Source organism: Bactrocera oleae, chromosome 3 (genome assembly GCF_042242935.1).
Source record: "Bactrocera oleae isolate idBacOlea1 chromosome 3, idBacOlea1, whole genome shotgun sequence".
Lineage (NCBI taxonomy): Eukaryota > Metazoa > Arthropoda > Insecta > Diptera > Tephritidae > Bactrocera > Bactrocera oleae.
The window spans coordinates 27,026,104-27,043,057 of record NC_091537.1 but is presented as its reverse complement, the minus strand read 5'-3'; the positions used below and the strand labels follow the sequence as shown (position 1 = coordinate 27,043,057).

At 38.3% G+C, this 16,954-nt stretch overlaps 1 protein-coding gene across 2 annotated transcripts in view; it reads left to right on the top strand.

The window, feature by feature from the left end:
* kek3 (kekkon 3) overlaps positions 1-16,711 on the top strand; it is a 117,660-nt gene extending 100,949 nt beyond the window's left edge. For both annotated transcript variants that reach the window (XM_070106331.1, XM_014247824.3), the window contains exons 3-4: positions 9,027-11,484; positions 14,591-16,711. In XM_070106331.1, the coding sequence (XP_069962432.1) occupies positions 9,356-11,484; positions 14,591-15,806 (3,345 nt within the window). In that variant the 5' untranslated portion in view covers positions 9,027-9,355 and the 3' untranslated portion in view covers positions 15,807-16,711. The remainder of the gene's footprint in view (positions 1-9,026; positions 11,485-14,590) is intronic.
* The last annotated feature ends 243 nt before the right edge of the window (positions 16,712-16,954 follow it).

Genomic DNA, 16,954 nt, shown 5'->3' with positions numbered 1-16,954 from the left:
AGCGACCCGCTGCTGGTGAGTAACGCTGCAGCTTGTCTCTTGGCCGCTACCTCGGTGCTTGCGAAAACGCAGCGCTGCAGTTTGCTTGCAACCTTTGTGGCTGCAGAGCCTTTAAGCTGCTTTCCCTAAACTTATGATATACAATATGTGGCAGGTCTTAGCTACACACATACACAAAAGCGCGCATGTAAAGTGGGTTGTGCATATTTATCCGCAAACAGAAGGTAAAATAGAATACAGAGCGCTCACGTGTCTTCTGATGGATGATCGCAAACCCGCTGCCGTTATAACTGTGTGGCAATTGCTGTAACTGCAGCGTGCATTTATAAAACATTATTTTTGGCACTGATCAAACTTTAGTAACAATAGCAGGTAGGGGGTCGGGGTGACTCAGAGGTGAAACGCGGTCCCAATGCATGGTTTTTGTGGCATACAGAGTTGGATTCTTATGTGTATGAATGTTAATAGTGTTGTACATTTTCAAAGTATTTATGATTTATATTTTGTGGTTTCTAAGCTCCTAGCATAAGTTGAGGGGTTAAAAATAGAATTATTTATATTCATACTGCTCGCTTGCCACATACAAGTAATAAGCTTGTTGTCAGCTAATCTAAAGAAGTTTGGTTTTTTTTTTTGGTAAATCTCACTTATAAGCTGCTCTTACTTAAAAATACTATATATATAAACAAGTAAGGAAGAGCTAAGTTCGGATGTAACCGAACATTTTATACTCTCGCAAACTCAAATAGTATACTCGTTTGAGATTTCTTTGTGGATTGACTGATATTTTTGGTAGAAGGTCAACTATAGGCACTGGGGTCCACATATTTAGTACTTAGGGGCTTAAACAGTTTTGGCTCGATTTATACAATTTTTTGCCACAAGGTTGCATATTCACGCAAAGTTTTATCCCGATACAGTCATTGTTGCCTGATTTGCATAGTGGAAAGTGAAAGAATCAGATGGAATTTAAAATGGTGTTATATGGGAAGTAAGCGTGGTTGTAGTCCGATTTCGCCCATTTTCGCACTATGACATAGAAACATGAAAAGAACGTTATGTACCGAATTTTGTTGAAATTGGTTAAGCGTGAAATAGGCGTGGTTGTAGTCCGAATTGGTTAAGCAGATCCCAAGATATGGGTTTTCATCTAAAAGTGGGCGGTGCCATGCCCACTGACTAATTTTGCATGCGTTAGGTGAACAAAACTATTATACTCTGTAGCAACAAGTTGCGAGAGTATAAAAATATTATGCACCAAATTTGAAATTGGTCAATTAAGGTCAACTTTTATCGATCAACTCAATAAGTCAACTGAGCTTTAGAATTTCAGAAAATTTAACATCATTTAACATCCTTTTGAAGTATTTATTTCATGCGTTATCGCACTTAAGTCAACATAACTGTTACATGGAGGTGGTCCAATTTTCACACTGTTTGATTAGGTGCCGGAAGGGTTACTTCTGAGCAAATTTGGTTGATATAGCTCAAGTGGGTTGTGAGATATGAACATTAAACGTTTTAAGCAGCTTTAAACAACAGATGTACCTCATTAATGTGATTTTCTGTACCTAAGCACAGTTTTGTATATTAATTTGTCGTTTAGTTATGGCATTTTATAGGTTTTCGATCGACAGCCTCTTCAAAATACCCAGGAACTTGTGTACCAAAATAACTAAATTATACTCAAGTTATCCCTTCAGGCAGATTTGATATTCTATATATATGTATATAAATAATTCTACATCTATCTTGATTATAAATCAAGCATCAATGAAGTTAACGGAATAAAACGTTGCACCAATATGGCTCTCAAGTATAACATCTCACATCTTAAAATGGTCGCGATCAGATCATAACTTATGCCCCAAACTTCGAATATGTGGGCCTATGCGAATATGCCGAATTTTATCTCATATACCCAATATATTAAATTTAGCCCTTTTTCTTGAGATTACCATATATTACATATATTTAACTTAAGTTAATTACGTTGATTTTAATATAAATATTTTGGACAAGAAGCAAAATGTAGTAATAAAGCTAATTAAGTTTAAGACCTAATAGACACAATGAAATAGCAAAACTGATTTTTATCCATTTACAGTTTTTTCGTGTAATGATTTTTTGCCAGATGCCAGCAACTGAAGGTAACAACGGTTTTTAATCTTGGAAATTGCCAGGTATAAAATGTTCGGCTTATCGAATTCTTACTTTTTCTGGGTTAAATCAATTCTACCAGGTTTAAAAAAATATTGTTCGATACATTAGTTAACAGTAGATTTTGGTCAAAAAAAAGTAAAAGTAAAATTCACAATATTCTGCTACTAGCAAACAGAGCTTGGAACCTGCTTTTTATGGCACTTCATATTTCATTTCTAATATTATATTATTGCACATGTTTTCAAGAAGGATAGGCACCTTTGGATATAACCATTATATGAGAGAAGTGGTTCTTTAAAGGATTCTGCTAGTAAAATTTTTTAAAAAGTTTTTAACAAAACTCTTTACTTTATGATTTATTTCTGTGCCCTCCCCTCGTTAACCATCTTCATATGGAAGTACACAATTATTTCTTTAACATTCAAATATTTCTCAAACAAACGTTGGTTATAGTAAAACGTTGATTTGACTGCTAATGAATTGCACTGTGGTTCACTATAAAATTTATTTATACAAGCGACGGTTGCGTGTGTGGTTTTCATAATTACGCGTAGCACAAAACATTAAAGTAACAGTAACAACAACCAACAACTTGGCGAATGACACTTTCCTTGCAAGTAGTAAAACACACGATAATTTCACATGAATGCACCAGCAGGATCCAGCTCTATATCCATGGCTGAGTATAACTGACGCTGCCCGGAGTAGGGTGCGCTCCAACACATATTCATAAAGAGCGCTTATAAATTACGAGCGCCGAGGGTTGTGAACTTCAATAGCATATACATACACACATGTGTGTATGTGAGCTTTAACGCCACATTACTACAAAAATATTAAAAGTTTTTGAACAACATAAAACACACATGAGTCTGCAACAGCGCCCACCAGCAAAGCGGAGAGACGCTTAAGGGAAGGTGTTGACTCCAATTCGAACTCTAGCTCCCGCGGTCTAATGCCGACATACATAAATAGTGCTCACAGTGTTTTAGCATTGTAAAATTTTAGCGGTTGAATGTTTTAGCCACGTAAATGAACGTGTTGATTTACAAGCAGTGATAAGCGATAACATGTTGCGAACCGCCCACCAGACACCACCGCGCCTGGAAAAGCACCATCTAAAGTTGGCCGCACGTTGAATGCATTGTATTGCCGCGCCGCGCGACCAGCCCATGTGGCGCGTCGCACGAGTTAATAAATGACTTGAAGAGTGTGGCAGTAATTGTGGCGACTCCCGCTGGCGTACTGAGATTGTCATGTACATGCAAGCTGAAGGGTATTTATAAGCGCGACATGTTGCACGTTGCAAACGGCATTAAAATTTTGAAAAAATTAACATGCAGATAAGATAAAAGATTCACAAGACCCTATTTGTTAACTTAAAGTCTCTTAGGAAAGGTAGTGTAGAAGATATATTTATATGAGCGGCCTGTTAAATGTTGTGTCTTTAGCCAAGAATATAATGAGCATAAACGGTCCTAGATGTGATAAGAACTCATATATATATATATATATATATAAGTTTATTATATAACTTGATTGCAAACTAAGCAAGAATACATAATCGATTTTAATAATCGCCACCAAAGTAAAAAAATAGACAGTTAACTCCACATGTACGGACATTATTCAATTGGAAACGACTCTTATATCAGAACTTTTGTCTTTAAGTGAACCCTTTTTTTTCCAAATTGACTTAAGCTAAGAATAGCATGCCTACATAGTTTCTGTAAAATATTGAATTTATTTCTCGAGTTAATATTTTTGGCGTAAAAAGGTCCAATGGAATCAGAAATATGAAGCTAAATGCAGGTACAGATAAGTTACGTTAAGTTTTGATAAAGAATGGGCAAATCAAACATTACTAAAAAGTGTAAGTTCTGATTTTTGTATATGGATAACTGAAGATACGTAATTTCATTTGGGCCTGAATTTTAATGAGTTTTTCAATTTTAGGAAACCCTGTTTATGAAAAGGTCTTCCAGTATGCATATATCTGCAAACTTTCATTTAGAATGATCGATTGGCTTATCAAAAGTGAAAATTTGACCACAATGTAATATTCGAATCAAATTTATAGTCACGTGAACTTATAAAATGTCCACTTAATTGGAACAATTCTGCCCACTGCAATAGTAGTTATCTTGACTATCGGTGAATAGGTGTGCCAAAACATAGCTGAGATAAATTAAACTGGTTAACAAAATTTTAATTTTTTGTAACATTAAATCGCATATCAAATTTTAAATGTACTAGGGACACAAACAATAATATGAGAATAATTATTTGTGTCAAGTTTTCTTGATGTCTCAAAAAACATATAACTTAAAAAGTACAAACATTAGACAAATTTAGAGAAATTATTGCTTAATAAATGGTAGAAAAAATACTTACGATTTTCGTGAATGTTAGGCTTCTGGAAAGTCTTTTTAAGTCTCCAACAATAATCTGTTGAAATCTAAGCGCTCTATTTTACTTGCCAGCGCTTCTCTATTTGGAAAATGTTCTAATTACTACTAAATCAGATAAAAAATACAACAAATTCTACGAAACACAATGTTATTACTCACATATACTGTAAAGATAGAGCTTATTTTGAGCACTTAGAAGTAATAAAAGAAATAGGAAAAGTAAATATTTTAATAGTTAGTAGTCTCTTGTAATGTATTGTATAATATGGTATACCAATAAAAATAATAAGTGTAAAATTTTGTTTGAAAACCTTTGCCACTCCCACTATACATATAGCTGCCAAAGCTCAACCGAATTTGTTTGAGTTGTTTGGTATTGTCATAACTTTCTTATTAATTTTTACTATAAATTTTCGATCTTATTCCGTCAGGATAAAATCAGATGGGTACATTTTTTGGCAAAATGTGTTTTAGTGTTTTTCTATTGGTCAATATGTGAGTTATCTTTATGGTATTCAGAGAGCAGCTCTTTCTGATAAATGTATATTCATGTGCTTAAAACTCATAACGTCAGGTTAATACTACCTCTAGCCCCCATATTTCTAATACTATGGCTTTTATACCTTGTATACTGACCAATATGTAAGGTATTTTTATTAACTATAGGGATCATCTTTATATAATAATCATATGTCGTATTGCCAAAAATGAATTTGCCAAATCTTCCTTACTTGTTTAATATAAGGGTCAAAAGCCGATGATCAATTAAAATTTCGAGAGTATAAGATAGACCGTTAATGTTAAAACTTTTTCTAACAAATAGAATATGCAGCTAAAAAATTATTCTAGAATTAGACGTCTGTTTTCTAATTATCCAATTCCTAGAGTAGTTTGTCCCCATTATGAAACTTAGCGATTACTTTTAGTGGAATCTAAAACACGAATACAAACTTAGTACATGAACTTGAATTACTCAATTTCATTTGCAATTCGTGATTCCTCAAATATACAAATACAAACTGAACAATCGGAATCAAGTGCTTGGATGGAAAACTCTTTTATATCACGAGGTATTTTCACGAATTTGGCATGGATTATTATTTAAGGCAATAATGCAATCTTCGCAGGAATTGTATAGATCGGATAACTATAGCATATAGCTGCCATATAAACTTTTTTATTTGACGAGGTGTCTTCACGAAATTAGATCGAAGTCAAGTTCTTGTAAGGAACTTTTATATTTGTGAAGGGTATTATAGCTTTGGTGCAACCGAAGTTATCGCTTTTTCTGGTTTTTGTATGTAATATGCAAATACGCGTTGTACAATACAAACGTTTGTGAAAAAAGTAAATAGAGATAAAAATTAGCTAATCTTAAATAGTTTTGCGCACCGCAAACATGAAGCGTATGCCAATTAGAAAATGTGCTATTAAAGAAAATGCAGGAAATTGTCCGACTCAAGTTGTCAGACACATGTCGCTTGTGTGAATGCAATGAGCTGTACCAAAAGAGAATTTGCCGATAATGAGCGACAAAAGAGACCTTGTGTGAACGGAGTTTGAGTGAGCGTCGATCTTTAAAAAATTATTGTGCCAGTTTTGTATGATTTGAAATGGTTATGAATGGTATACATATATTCTTTGTATGATGTTTTTAGATAAACAGTGTATTATTTCTTCCTAAAATAAACGAAGAACTTTGAAAAATAGTTCAAAAGACGTGCACGGTTTAAATATCTTTTTTTGGAGTTCATTTATTTTCAAAAATATTCTTAATCACATAATTATAGCTCAAGGGTTTAATCAAATATAGAATGAGTCCTAAGTCCATTTATATTAGTACAAGTCAAAAGCTATACTTTTTAACTAATAAAGATAGTTTTTTATTGACTCAACGTCAAATATTAGATGATGAATTATAGTTTCCTTTGAGGAAATTATATAATTTTATTGAACACACTTATTCCCCGGACTTTTTTCGATCAATACGACAACACTTATTGTGATAGTAATATGTAAAATAAAATAATTGGTATTCCATTATTATATTAGTTCCATCTTAATAATTTTAGAAAACCATTTTCCATTCTTTACACGAATGCCAAGTCATTTGTACAATTTAATCCCGGTAATTAATGGTATTTTTCAAGGCTGTAATTACCTTGTGCTCGCTCACTGGTAATAAGTACTTTACTCTCCACGCCTCTTAAGCATTTCGGGAATAATTAAGGCAATGACTATTTATGTTTTTGACTTTTGTCAAGTACTGAGAAAATTTGGCTAATAAGCCAAGTGGATAAAAACGGCCTTTCCGGTTTGAACGAGCATTAACTCCTGAAGCAAACTGTATTGAAATGGTCAGGCCATTTAAGCGATAGATGGCGTTTGGCTTACCTTGATTAACGCTAGAAGTCAAATGTTCAAACCAAAATGAAGAAATTTTCGATGCAAAATATGAATTATCGCGGAAATGTTCTGATATGTTGCGTAGACGCCCAGTGGCATGCCATGGAGCATTTACCCACAATGATCAACTGTGCGCATGCGAACAAACACATGCAATTATACACACACATTAGCCAACTATTCGACAACACTGTTATTAAATAAGTGTAAACCAGTTGGTGTTATGGCGAAGCACTCTTAGCTTGGGCATAGCCCTCGCTTGCGGCAATTGCATGTTGTTGCAAGCTGTCAGTACCCCGCCGGCTTTTGTTAGAAATTTTGCAATTTATATCCTGTAGCTATAGCTAATATTGGTTTTAGTGGAGTAGCATATTTATGTAAGGCTCGTAAGTAATAATTGCGCTTTGGTTTCGCAGGTTTACACACATCAAAACATATGTTATACATGCCTTCGGTATAAAGTCAAGCACAGGTTCAAAAATCATCATACTAGGCACATGAGGGCTAGCAGAATTACTGATCCGTTTCCATCTGGTTGTAGCACCACGTCAAAGTAGTATTAGGAAAATATGTCCTTTTCATTTCATTAAGTTATCTTAGTATTATCACCCGATATCCGTACGCGCTGAAGTCCTAATAAGTTGAAAAGGCATTTTTAGATGAAGGGGTAAAACACATAACGATACCTATTTTCTTTTCCAATATTTTAATCAATAATTTATCTGATGATGTAGATGGATGGACATCCGGAATTGAATTTGTTTCGTCATCCCGAAAGGTTTGATAAACATTTATAACTCTACATACATATATCAATTTTGAATGACTTTAGGCGTGTTTGTGGCTGTTAGGTGGACCAAATAAGTTATAAGAGAATACTTTGACACAATCATTCAAATGATTCCCTTAAAATCAAAGATATACTGGTTTATTTAAGGTCAAGATAGTAAAAGCAAAGCTTTGAGCTTCGAGTTTAAATGTTTGGATTGCAGACTATTTCGGTTTGCCTCTGACAAGGTCTAAATATCACTTAGGTGAAGCTTCGTTCAGTAATAGAATTTTTTATTTGACTTTAACTTTAAATTGTATGCAGATACGGTATACAAACAGAACCCGATACTAGATTGAACTGTATGAAGGACCTTGGCAATCCAATATAATTTTTATTCTATTGTCCAATTGTTCGTGTTTTTATCTGTGAAAATAAAATGTTTACTGGGTAATGTATATCAAGTATATAAGTATGAGCAAGCACTTCGTGTACAAATCCATTGTCAACTGTGGCATGCAACACTAAAACTCAAACCGTTAGCAAGTGGAGTACTATCCGCTAGAAACTTACAGCCTTACTTACTTTATATACTTACACATATTTATAGGGCAGAGCTGTCTATTGCAATACCACCGCAGGGCTTTAGCAAAGTGTGGTGGCAAAAAGTGCCAAGCTGTTGCAAAGTGTCAAGCCGATGGCGGTAAGAAGGCAAGAAATCGCGCTAACTCCAAGTGACAGTTATGGCTTCAGCACAACACAACACTAAGGCAACAAGGGAGCTTACGTAAACACTTACAAGTGCCATGGTAGTAGGGTGGGGGCTTTCGTGGTGAAAAAACTAATGGCTGTTGCACTTTTTGTTCGCCGCTAACACCAGCACCGCCACCGCTGTCAGTTAATGGCAAGTACATACTTTAGCTTTACCACTTAAGCACATTATTAAAATGTCAAATATTTACAGTTTATTGCAGCTGCACTGTTTAGATTATGTTGTGGGTCCTTGCGGCATTCGCGCAGTGTAGCAAGCAGGTGAAGTTGCATGACTAGAAGAAGTAGGCTAGAGGCCAAGAGCGTCTTGCCACACTTTTTCTACACAGCTTGCTTATAAAACTAGGATAAATATGCAGTAAAATACATTTCCAGTAAAAACGAGTGCTTTTCACTTTTAGCCCATAAACATTATATATCTATGTGGACCTATAGCCGACTCATATTTATTTCATATTTTAACCCAGTAAAGTGACCGCTTCTTTTTGCTTCCGTTTTCTTTACAGACCCATCAGTATTTATCACCACAACCATTTGAGGAAATGCTAATTTGGGTCGCGCTATTGAAAGGTGTTCCCGCTTATATTGGACACAACATTCCGGCCGGCTGGCATGGCAGTACAAAAATCAGGAATTCTACATAAGACCGCTGCGCACAAAATTCAATACAACGCACGCGGTTTTCACACTTGTCAACTGGCATTTGAAGAACTCCTACGATACGAGTCCCACATTTCTCTTATATGCAGCTGGTCCTTCTTTCGTCAAGGTGCAGTCACCTCAATGTGGCATAGTTTCAACGCAAAGTGCTTACAATACTCCGAACGGAAATGCCATGGCCCGCCACAGACAAACCACACAACAAAGCCCACGGGCGCACAACTACAACATCGGCAACAGTCGTACGTCGGCTGTTCGTCTGCATAGGTGCGTGCAAAGAAATTGTAGCCTTTGCGTTGAAAGTAGCACCGCATGCCAGATAACGTTGGCTACCAAGGTCCGCCGAAAATCACGGCATCCGCCAACGACGCTTTCGAAGAACTTTCATCTTTTGGTACCCGCTTTGCAACTGTCTTTACATAATCTACTCTCTATCCCGCTTGCGCAACTACTTTGGCTGTTTTGCTGTCTGAGTCTAGCCCATCCCACATTGGCCGATTGTCCCAGCATGTGCGAATGCAAGTGGAAAAGCGGCAAAGAGTCAGTTTTGTGCCTTAATGCGAATCTCACACATATCCCGGTGCCATTGGATGCCGGTACACAGGTTCTCGACTTAACTGGCAATGATATCGCCAGCATACCGCACGACACCTTTGCGGCAGTTAATTTGCTCAATCTACAAAAGGTCTATCTGGCCAAATGCCGATTGCGAGTGATCGAACGTTTTGCCTTTCGCAAGCTCATCAATCTGGTCGAACTAGATCTGAGCTATAATATGCTGAGCAGCATACCTACCGACACATTCGAATTCATAACCGAGCTACGTGAAATCAAACTCAACGGCAATCCGATTTTGCGTGTACAAGATGATGCTTTTGGCTTTGTGCCGCAGCTGGTGCGCTTGGAAATGTCCGACTGTAAGTTGACGACAGTCGAAGTGCGTGCCTTTGCCGGTCTTGAGTCGACTCTTGAATGGCTCAAATTGGATGGCAACAAATTGAGTGAGGTGCGGTCGGGCACCATAACATCGCTCACGAATTTGCACGGCATTGAGTTGGCACGCAATCAGTGGAATTGTTCCTGCGCGTTGCGACCGTTACGTGCATGGATGCTGCGCGAGAATATACCATATGGCATACCACCGCTGTGTCGCGCACCACCTCGTCTGGCTGGCAAAACGTGGGACAAAATCGACCTGGATGACTTTGCTTGCGTGCCACAGATAATTGCCACCGACACAACAGCACATGGTGTAGAGGGACGCAATGTGACGATGAGCTGTTATGTGGAGGGCGTGCCGGAACCATCGGTGCGATGGATGGTGAAAAATCGAGTGATTGCCAACTTAACAGCAACGGGTGACCCAACGGCAAGTCCGCGCACTGCGGCGGCAACGCAAGGACGCAAGACGTACGTGGTAAACATGTTACGCAACGCCTCCAATCTGACCATACTTACCGCCGACATGCAGGATGCGGGCATTTATACCTGCGCAGCTGAGAACAAAGCCGGCAAAGTGGAGGCATCCGTTACACTGGCTGTTTCGCGACGACCACCCGAGGCGCCATTGGGTGCAAAAATTGTGCTCCTATGCATTTTTACAGCTTTGCTCTTTGTGGTTGGCTCCTCTTTTGCCGCAATTTGCTTTTGTTCGCTACGTCGTAAACGCAAAATGCGGTTGTGGAACTCAGTACCACCAGCGCGCACAGAAAGTTATGAAAAAATTGAGATGACATCACGTGTCTGCTCGACCAGCGGGAATGGGCCGAATGGGGGCAATGGCGGCGGTGCTGGAATGGGGAATCGAAAGCCCGACTTGGGTGGCGGTTCCACGGTCGGTAGTGTGGATGTCTCTAGCAACTTTTGCAATACTAATGGCGGTGGCGGTGGTTTATATCCTAACGACAACAGCGATTACCTGCACACGGCCACCACTCCTCTTAATTGTGGCTCAGATGACGGCGGTGATACTGGTGTGGCTATTGTGAACCCAAGTGGTGGGAGCGCCAAACGCAATGGTGACTACCGCAATATACCAACACACTGCGACGATGATGAGGATTGTTTGGATGCCAACTACCAGTCGGCGGCAAAAACCAACTATGCAGGAGGCAAACACGCAAATCAGACATCAGCAGCGGTACGTTGGCGTGCGAGTATTGGTGGTGGTGCTACAGGGATGCGCGAAAGTCCGCTAGATATCAAAAGAAATGCAAACGCGGGGAGCGGCAGTGGGGAATGTGACGGTGATGTGGGGCCACAAAAATCGGATTTACACATACCAAGGCTAATCGAATTAGGCGGGTAAGTACATATTTGGATTTAAAAATTCATTTAAACTTACATTTGTCATAAAGCATAATTTTATATTTAAACGAACTGTAGCGCTTTATTTGCAACAAATTTCTTTCCTTTCTAATCAATCAATTTATTAATCTTACTGGCTAATCGGGGCAGTCACAAATTCAAATATATCGTTTTTAACCATATTTTCACCAGTATTTAGAACTCGACCAATATTAGCATTTCCAACTAACCCACCCAATACCTGCTTCTGGAGGCTTAATTTTGTTGTCAATCCGAACTTATTCTTTTATATGTCCCACTTCCTGACAAGGGTTTCAATTACAGTAGCATTATTATATCCTTCCCTGACCACCTCAAATCCATTGACTTCAATTGGATGTTTCCTGCCGCCCCTTTTGTTGATTTTTACTTACCTTTGACAATTTTCGCACACATCTGCGTGCCTATATCCACTATAGTATTATGGTACAAATTAGGCTATATACTTGACACTTGGCACTCGAGATGCGCAAGTGATAAACGCACGGAAATAACACGTGCTAATGATGTGCAAAACATGCTCGGCTCATACGGTAAGAGTAACACTTTTTTCGCATTGAAAGAGTTGCCGCTCGCAAAACTATAATCCCTACCCCACTTTTACACCTACATTGTTGTATTTGGTATACTTTTGAGTGGCTGCAAAGTCCTTTGTAGCTTCTTGGCAGTACAAAAGTTCTCACAGACATAAGATAGCCAGCCTTTTGCTTGTGTTGTCATTGTTAACTGTTGCATGGGTTGGTTGGTACCGCAGTTGGCTGCAGGCAGTTTGCCAAATTGGTTAGCTACTTGCCCACCTCTTGCCACAACTGAACTCTAAAGAAATCCATGCTTTTCCCCTTCTCGTTGCACTACTTCAAATGTCGGGTGCCTTTCCCAGCTGGTGCGCCCATCTCGTGTTTATCTTTGGCATCTCCAACTTTTCACTAGTGTTTTGTTTTCACTAATTCTGTTGCAACTCTTTCGTGCTCTTTTGTTGATTCGCTCTTCTGTTGGCTATTTGGCATTATGCACATTATATATATATATACTAAATTGTAGACATCTACAATATGTGGTATGTGTATGAGTGTGTGTGTGTTTTTTCAACTTTTGCAATATAACAGTTCCTTGCAATATTTCTGCTGATTCTTCTGCTTTTGTTATTGTTCTCGCCCACTTTGGTTGCCACTGTTGTTGTCTTGCCACTCGGAGCAGCCGTTTCAGTGTAACGAATTCAACACAGTGAGTGGCCTGCCGCACAGACGCACCTCTCGGCGACAATGTCCGCCTAACTTTTGAACGTGCATATTTCATATCATTCATTAATTTGAAGATGCAATTTAAGAAAGTTTCAAGTTGCATGCAAGATATTCTGTGGCCTTGTTGCACATGCAAATGGAGGAGGGAAATTGCAGTAAATTGTAGTAAAAGTTCATTAGTCGGTATTCGTTTAGCACATTCTGAATTTTAGAGATTATCTTGCTTCCTAAAATTGTACGAGCAAAGATTTGGGTTTTCCGAAAAGTTTTGTCATAAAAAAACTTTTGTTGCATGCGCGCACATTAAGAATAATAACTGTATATTTGTTTTATTGTGGTATATAGAAATCTAATAAACCTCGTCAGATAATGGCAAATATATACATATATGTCATTTAACTATGACACTTTTCACAAATGTTCACCGATTTCGAAATAATGGCTGGGGAACTACCTATTGACAAGGTCAATGATGACGCTTCCCGATTTCAACGATTATCCGTGTCAAGGGATTTCACCCAAATTTATGGTAAATATTATTAGAACAGTTCACCAATCCATCAATAAATGACATTGAAAATCGTGTCCGCGAATTCAAAGCGAAAACTTCAGAAGAACTTACAAATTCATTAATAATTTCTCTTTATTGAACTTCGCCGATTCCAACAGAGACATTTTCCTATTCTGTGAAATTTTCTGTAAAGATATAAAACTTTTCTTAAATATTTAAGTTGATGAAAAACAACGAAATAACTCAAAATTACCTTTTACTTGATTTTATAATGAACACACTTACTCTGGAACAAAGTTTGAAAAAGTAATGGTTCGGTTCGAATCGGTTTCGCACCACGTGGACTCTAGTAGATAATGCGCATCCTCAGAGGCCCCGTACAGTGGGCACCGAAGTCGCAATTGCTGCAGTTTGAGTGATAATAATCAACAAGGCATTGTTGAGACGCCGTTACATCCTCAAAAAGTCACTGTTTGGTGTGCGCTATGGGCAAAAAGAATCATCAACGATATACAGTCAGCCAAAGAAAAAATCAATTGAATGTTGAAGAAAACTTTTGGTGAGCGTATTATCTCGCGTTGTGGGCCTGTGCGTGGTGTTCGATTTAATACCACCGGATTATTTTTTAAAGGGTTATGTGAAGCCGCTTGTCAAAGAGCAAGACGATTGACGCCTTGAATAAGGGCGCGTTATTGCTGACATACGGCCCCAATTGCTGCAAAAGGTGGTCGACAATTGGACCTTCCGACTAGTATTTATTTGAGCCAACTGCAACTGTCCCTTGCCCGAAATCATTTTAAAACGTAATGGCAAACCTTTTTTATAAAATTAAGTTTTTAGCCTTAACCTTAAATTATATGCGTTTTATTTCCTTTTACAAACGGCATGTCTAATAAAAAAAAATAAAAAAAACACTCTTTATAAAAAGTTGAAAACCTGGCGATCGTCCACTAATCTTCTACGTATCACCCGTAGTATCAAAAACTTGACAAATTGATCTTTTCGAAAACCATCAAAGTTAGAGCAACAGACATAAAACTGATTGACTGGAAACTGAGAGATTAGAACCACTTCATCGTTTTTTAAAAGTTTTATCTGTGCTTTTTAAAAGCCCCTTAATCTTCAACCCTTTTTTTCCAAAATGGGGGCGTGTTCATCATTTCGATGGAGAATACTGTAATAAGACTAAATTACACATATTTTAAAGCAATGTTTAATAAAAATAATAAAAAGTTAAATTTTAATTGAACTATAAACATTCCGTATGTATAAAAAATATTAATTAGCACAACACCGTTCTCTCTTATTCTAGTTCGGACTCTGCCTCCAGTTCGATCTCGAGTCAAGTGGACGCCGCAGCACGCTTGGGTGGTTACAATCCCATTCCCACCTGGACAACCACACCCATTGCCACAACGAAGATAACCTCACCGCATAGCAAACGAACGGGCGGACAAACAGTTGGTCCCAACAACAATGCTTACTACAACAACGATGATATCAGCACATCGGTATTCTGTAGTGGAGACAGTGTCGAGAATGATCTCTTCGACAGCAACTACCCCGATTTGCTGGACATCGCTAAATACGCAGTGGCGCAGGCAACTAATTCCAACAACAATAACTCGCATTATGGTGTAAATGCAGGGGCGGGTAGTTTGACAAATAAGGCGCTTTGTACGCTGCCTCGAAAATTGAAAAACACCGGCAAATACTTTAAAAGCTCATCGGATAGTCAATCACCGCTGCTAGCGGACAACTCAAGTAAATATGGCAGTAGCACATTGGGGGATGCTAGCTTCCTAAACGAGTTGACGATGGGCCGACGCTTCTCCGCCGAATCGACATACTCGAATTACGTTGGCACATCCACATACACCAGCGGGCAACGTTCGAATAGTTTCCTCAACTTGGTGCAAAGCAGCAATAAAGGAAATCTCAACTTAAGCGGCAGCGCTGGTTTGGGTACGGCGGCTATGGGAGTTAATGGCGTGCGACGCAATCCCAGTTTGCCTTCCTCCCCAATTCACGATGCGCATCAGCATCAGCGTTCTTTCAGCTCAGCGGCGACGCCCCTACTGGACTTCTCCACGCTTACCGCACGCACGGGCGTAGGTACAACCCCAGCCGTTAACCTAGCAGCTGTCTCTGCAGCATTACAGCCGACAACGAATACGTCAACGGTTGCCGCTTACGACTACCATGCTGCGCAGCTAGAACGCTTTCTCGAAGAGTATCGCAATCTTCAAGATCAGTTGTGCAAGATGAAGGAAACCTGCGAAACGATACGCAAGAAAGAGGTGCCGATGCGCGGTGCCGTTGGACATTCGGCCCAACTGGCCGATCCGGTGATGTATAATGCGGCACTTGCGGCGAACAATTCACCCGCCACGAATCCGAAAACTACGACACTTAAGAGTAAAACTCTGCTGCCGGGACAGCCACCCGATCCACCACCTTATTGGCTGCACCGCAACGCGATGCTGAAGCGTCTAAACGAGTCGCAAGCGGATATATTTAAGAGCTAATGAGACTGAGACTGTAGCAAACAGAAGCAGCCAACTGGGCGTGTAGGCGTGGCCGTGGGGTGCTAGTAAGCCCACATAGTAGCTGTTATTTAATCGAGCGATACCGAAATGTGGTTAGTTTTGTTAAAATTACCGACTCAATTTGGATCCATAGTCACACCTATACATACATACATACATACAAGCAAAAATGCGTATTAAAAATGTAATATTTTTTTTAAGAAATTACAACTGGTGTGCTCAGTTACACAAGATATTGTATACCATACATATGTATATTTATTATTCAAGGTCAGTGAAACATCAAAACTCAACTCGCATATAAATACTTAGGTATGTCAACTACATAGATTTAACTGTATATATATACACACATAAAACACACAAACGATACAAGTATTTCTTACTTAAAGTCTAAATATTTATAAGCATAAGTTACTCTGCAATGGAAAGCTCTAGTACTTAAATAACTTATACAAATACAGCAATTACATTAAACTATAGCAAAGTAACAGTTAGACTAGCAAGTATGTATACTAGACAAGTCATAACTCAAGAAACTAAAATATTTTTAACTATTATCTCTAAAACGCATGTACGATCTCGTATTCCTTTCCGATACTAAGCCGCAAGGTGATTTGTTAAAGGTTTTGTGTAAATGGGTCGCACTCGTTGCATTGGTAGTTGATGTGCGGTAGAATCTTACGATAACAGTTGACCGTTAATTATGCGAGCGAGTGTTCGATTGTGCATGAAAATGTAAAAAATATTGTTAGTTGTGTGCAATACAAGTTTAACTTAAAATTAGTTTGTAAAGTATTGAACTAAGTAGTGCATAATCAAAGTTAGTTATTACATTAGGGATATATACATAAGATAAATTGAGAATTGAGATTTTGAAAAAAGGAAACAAATAAATTAGTTAAAATAAAATGCTGAGTTTTATTTCATGAATGTTATTTGATACGTTTTAGACGCTAAAGCTATACTAAGAAAACTCACTTTGAACAAATGTTTTTAATCGGACTAAAAACAACCCTTACTTCCCAAAAAACACAATTTTAATTTCCATTTGTTTCTTTTACTTCCTAGTATGCAAATCAAGCAAAAATGAATGTATTGAGATAAATCTTTGCACGAATAATGCC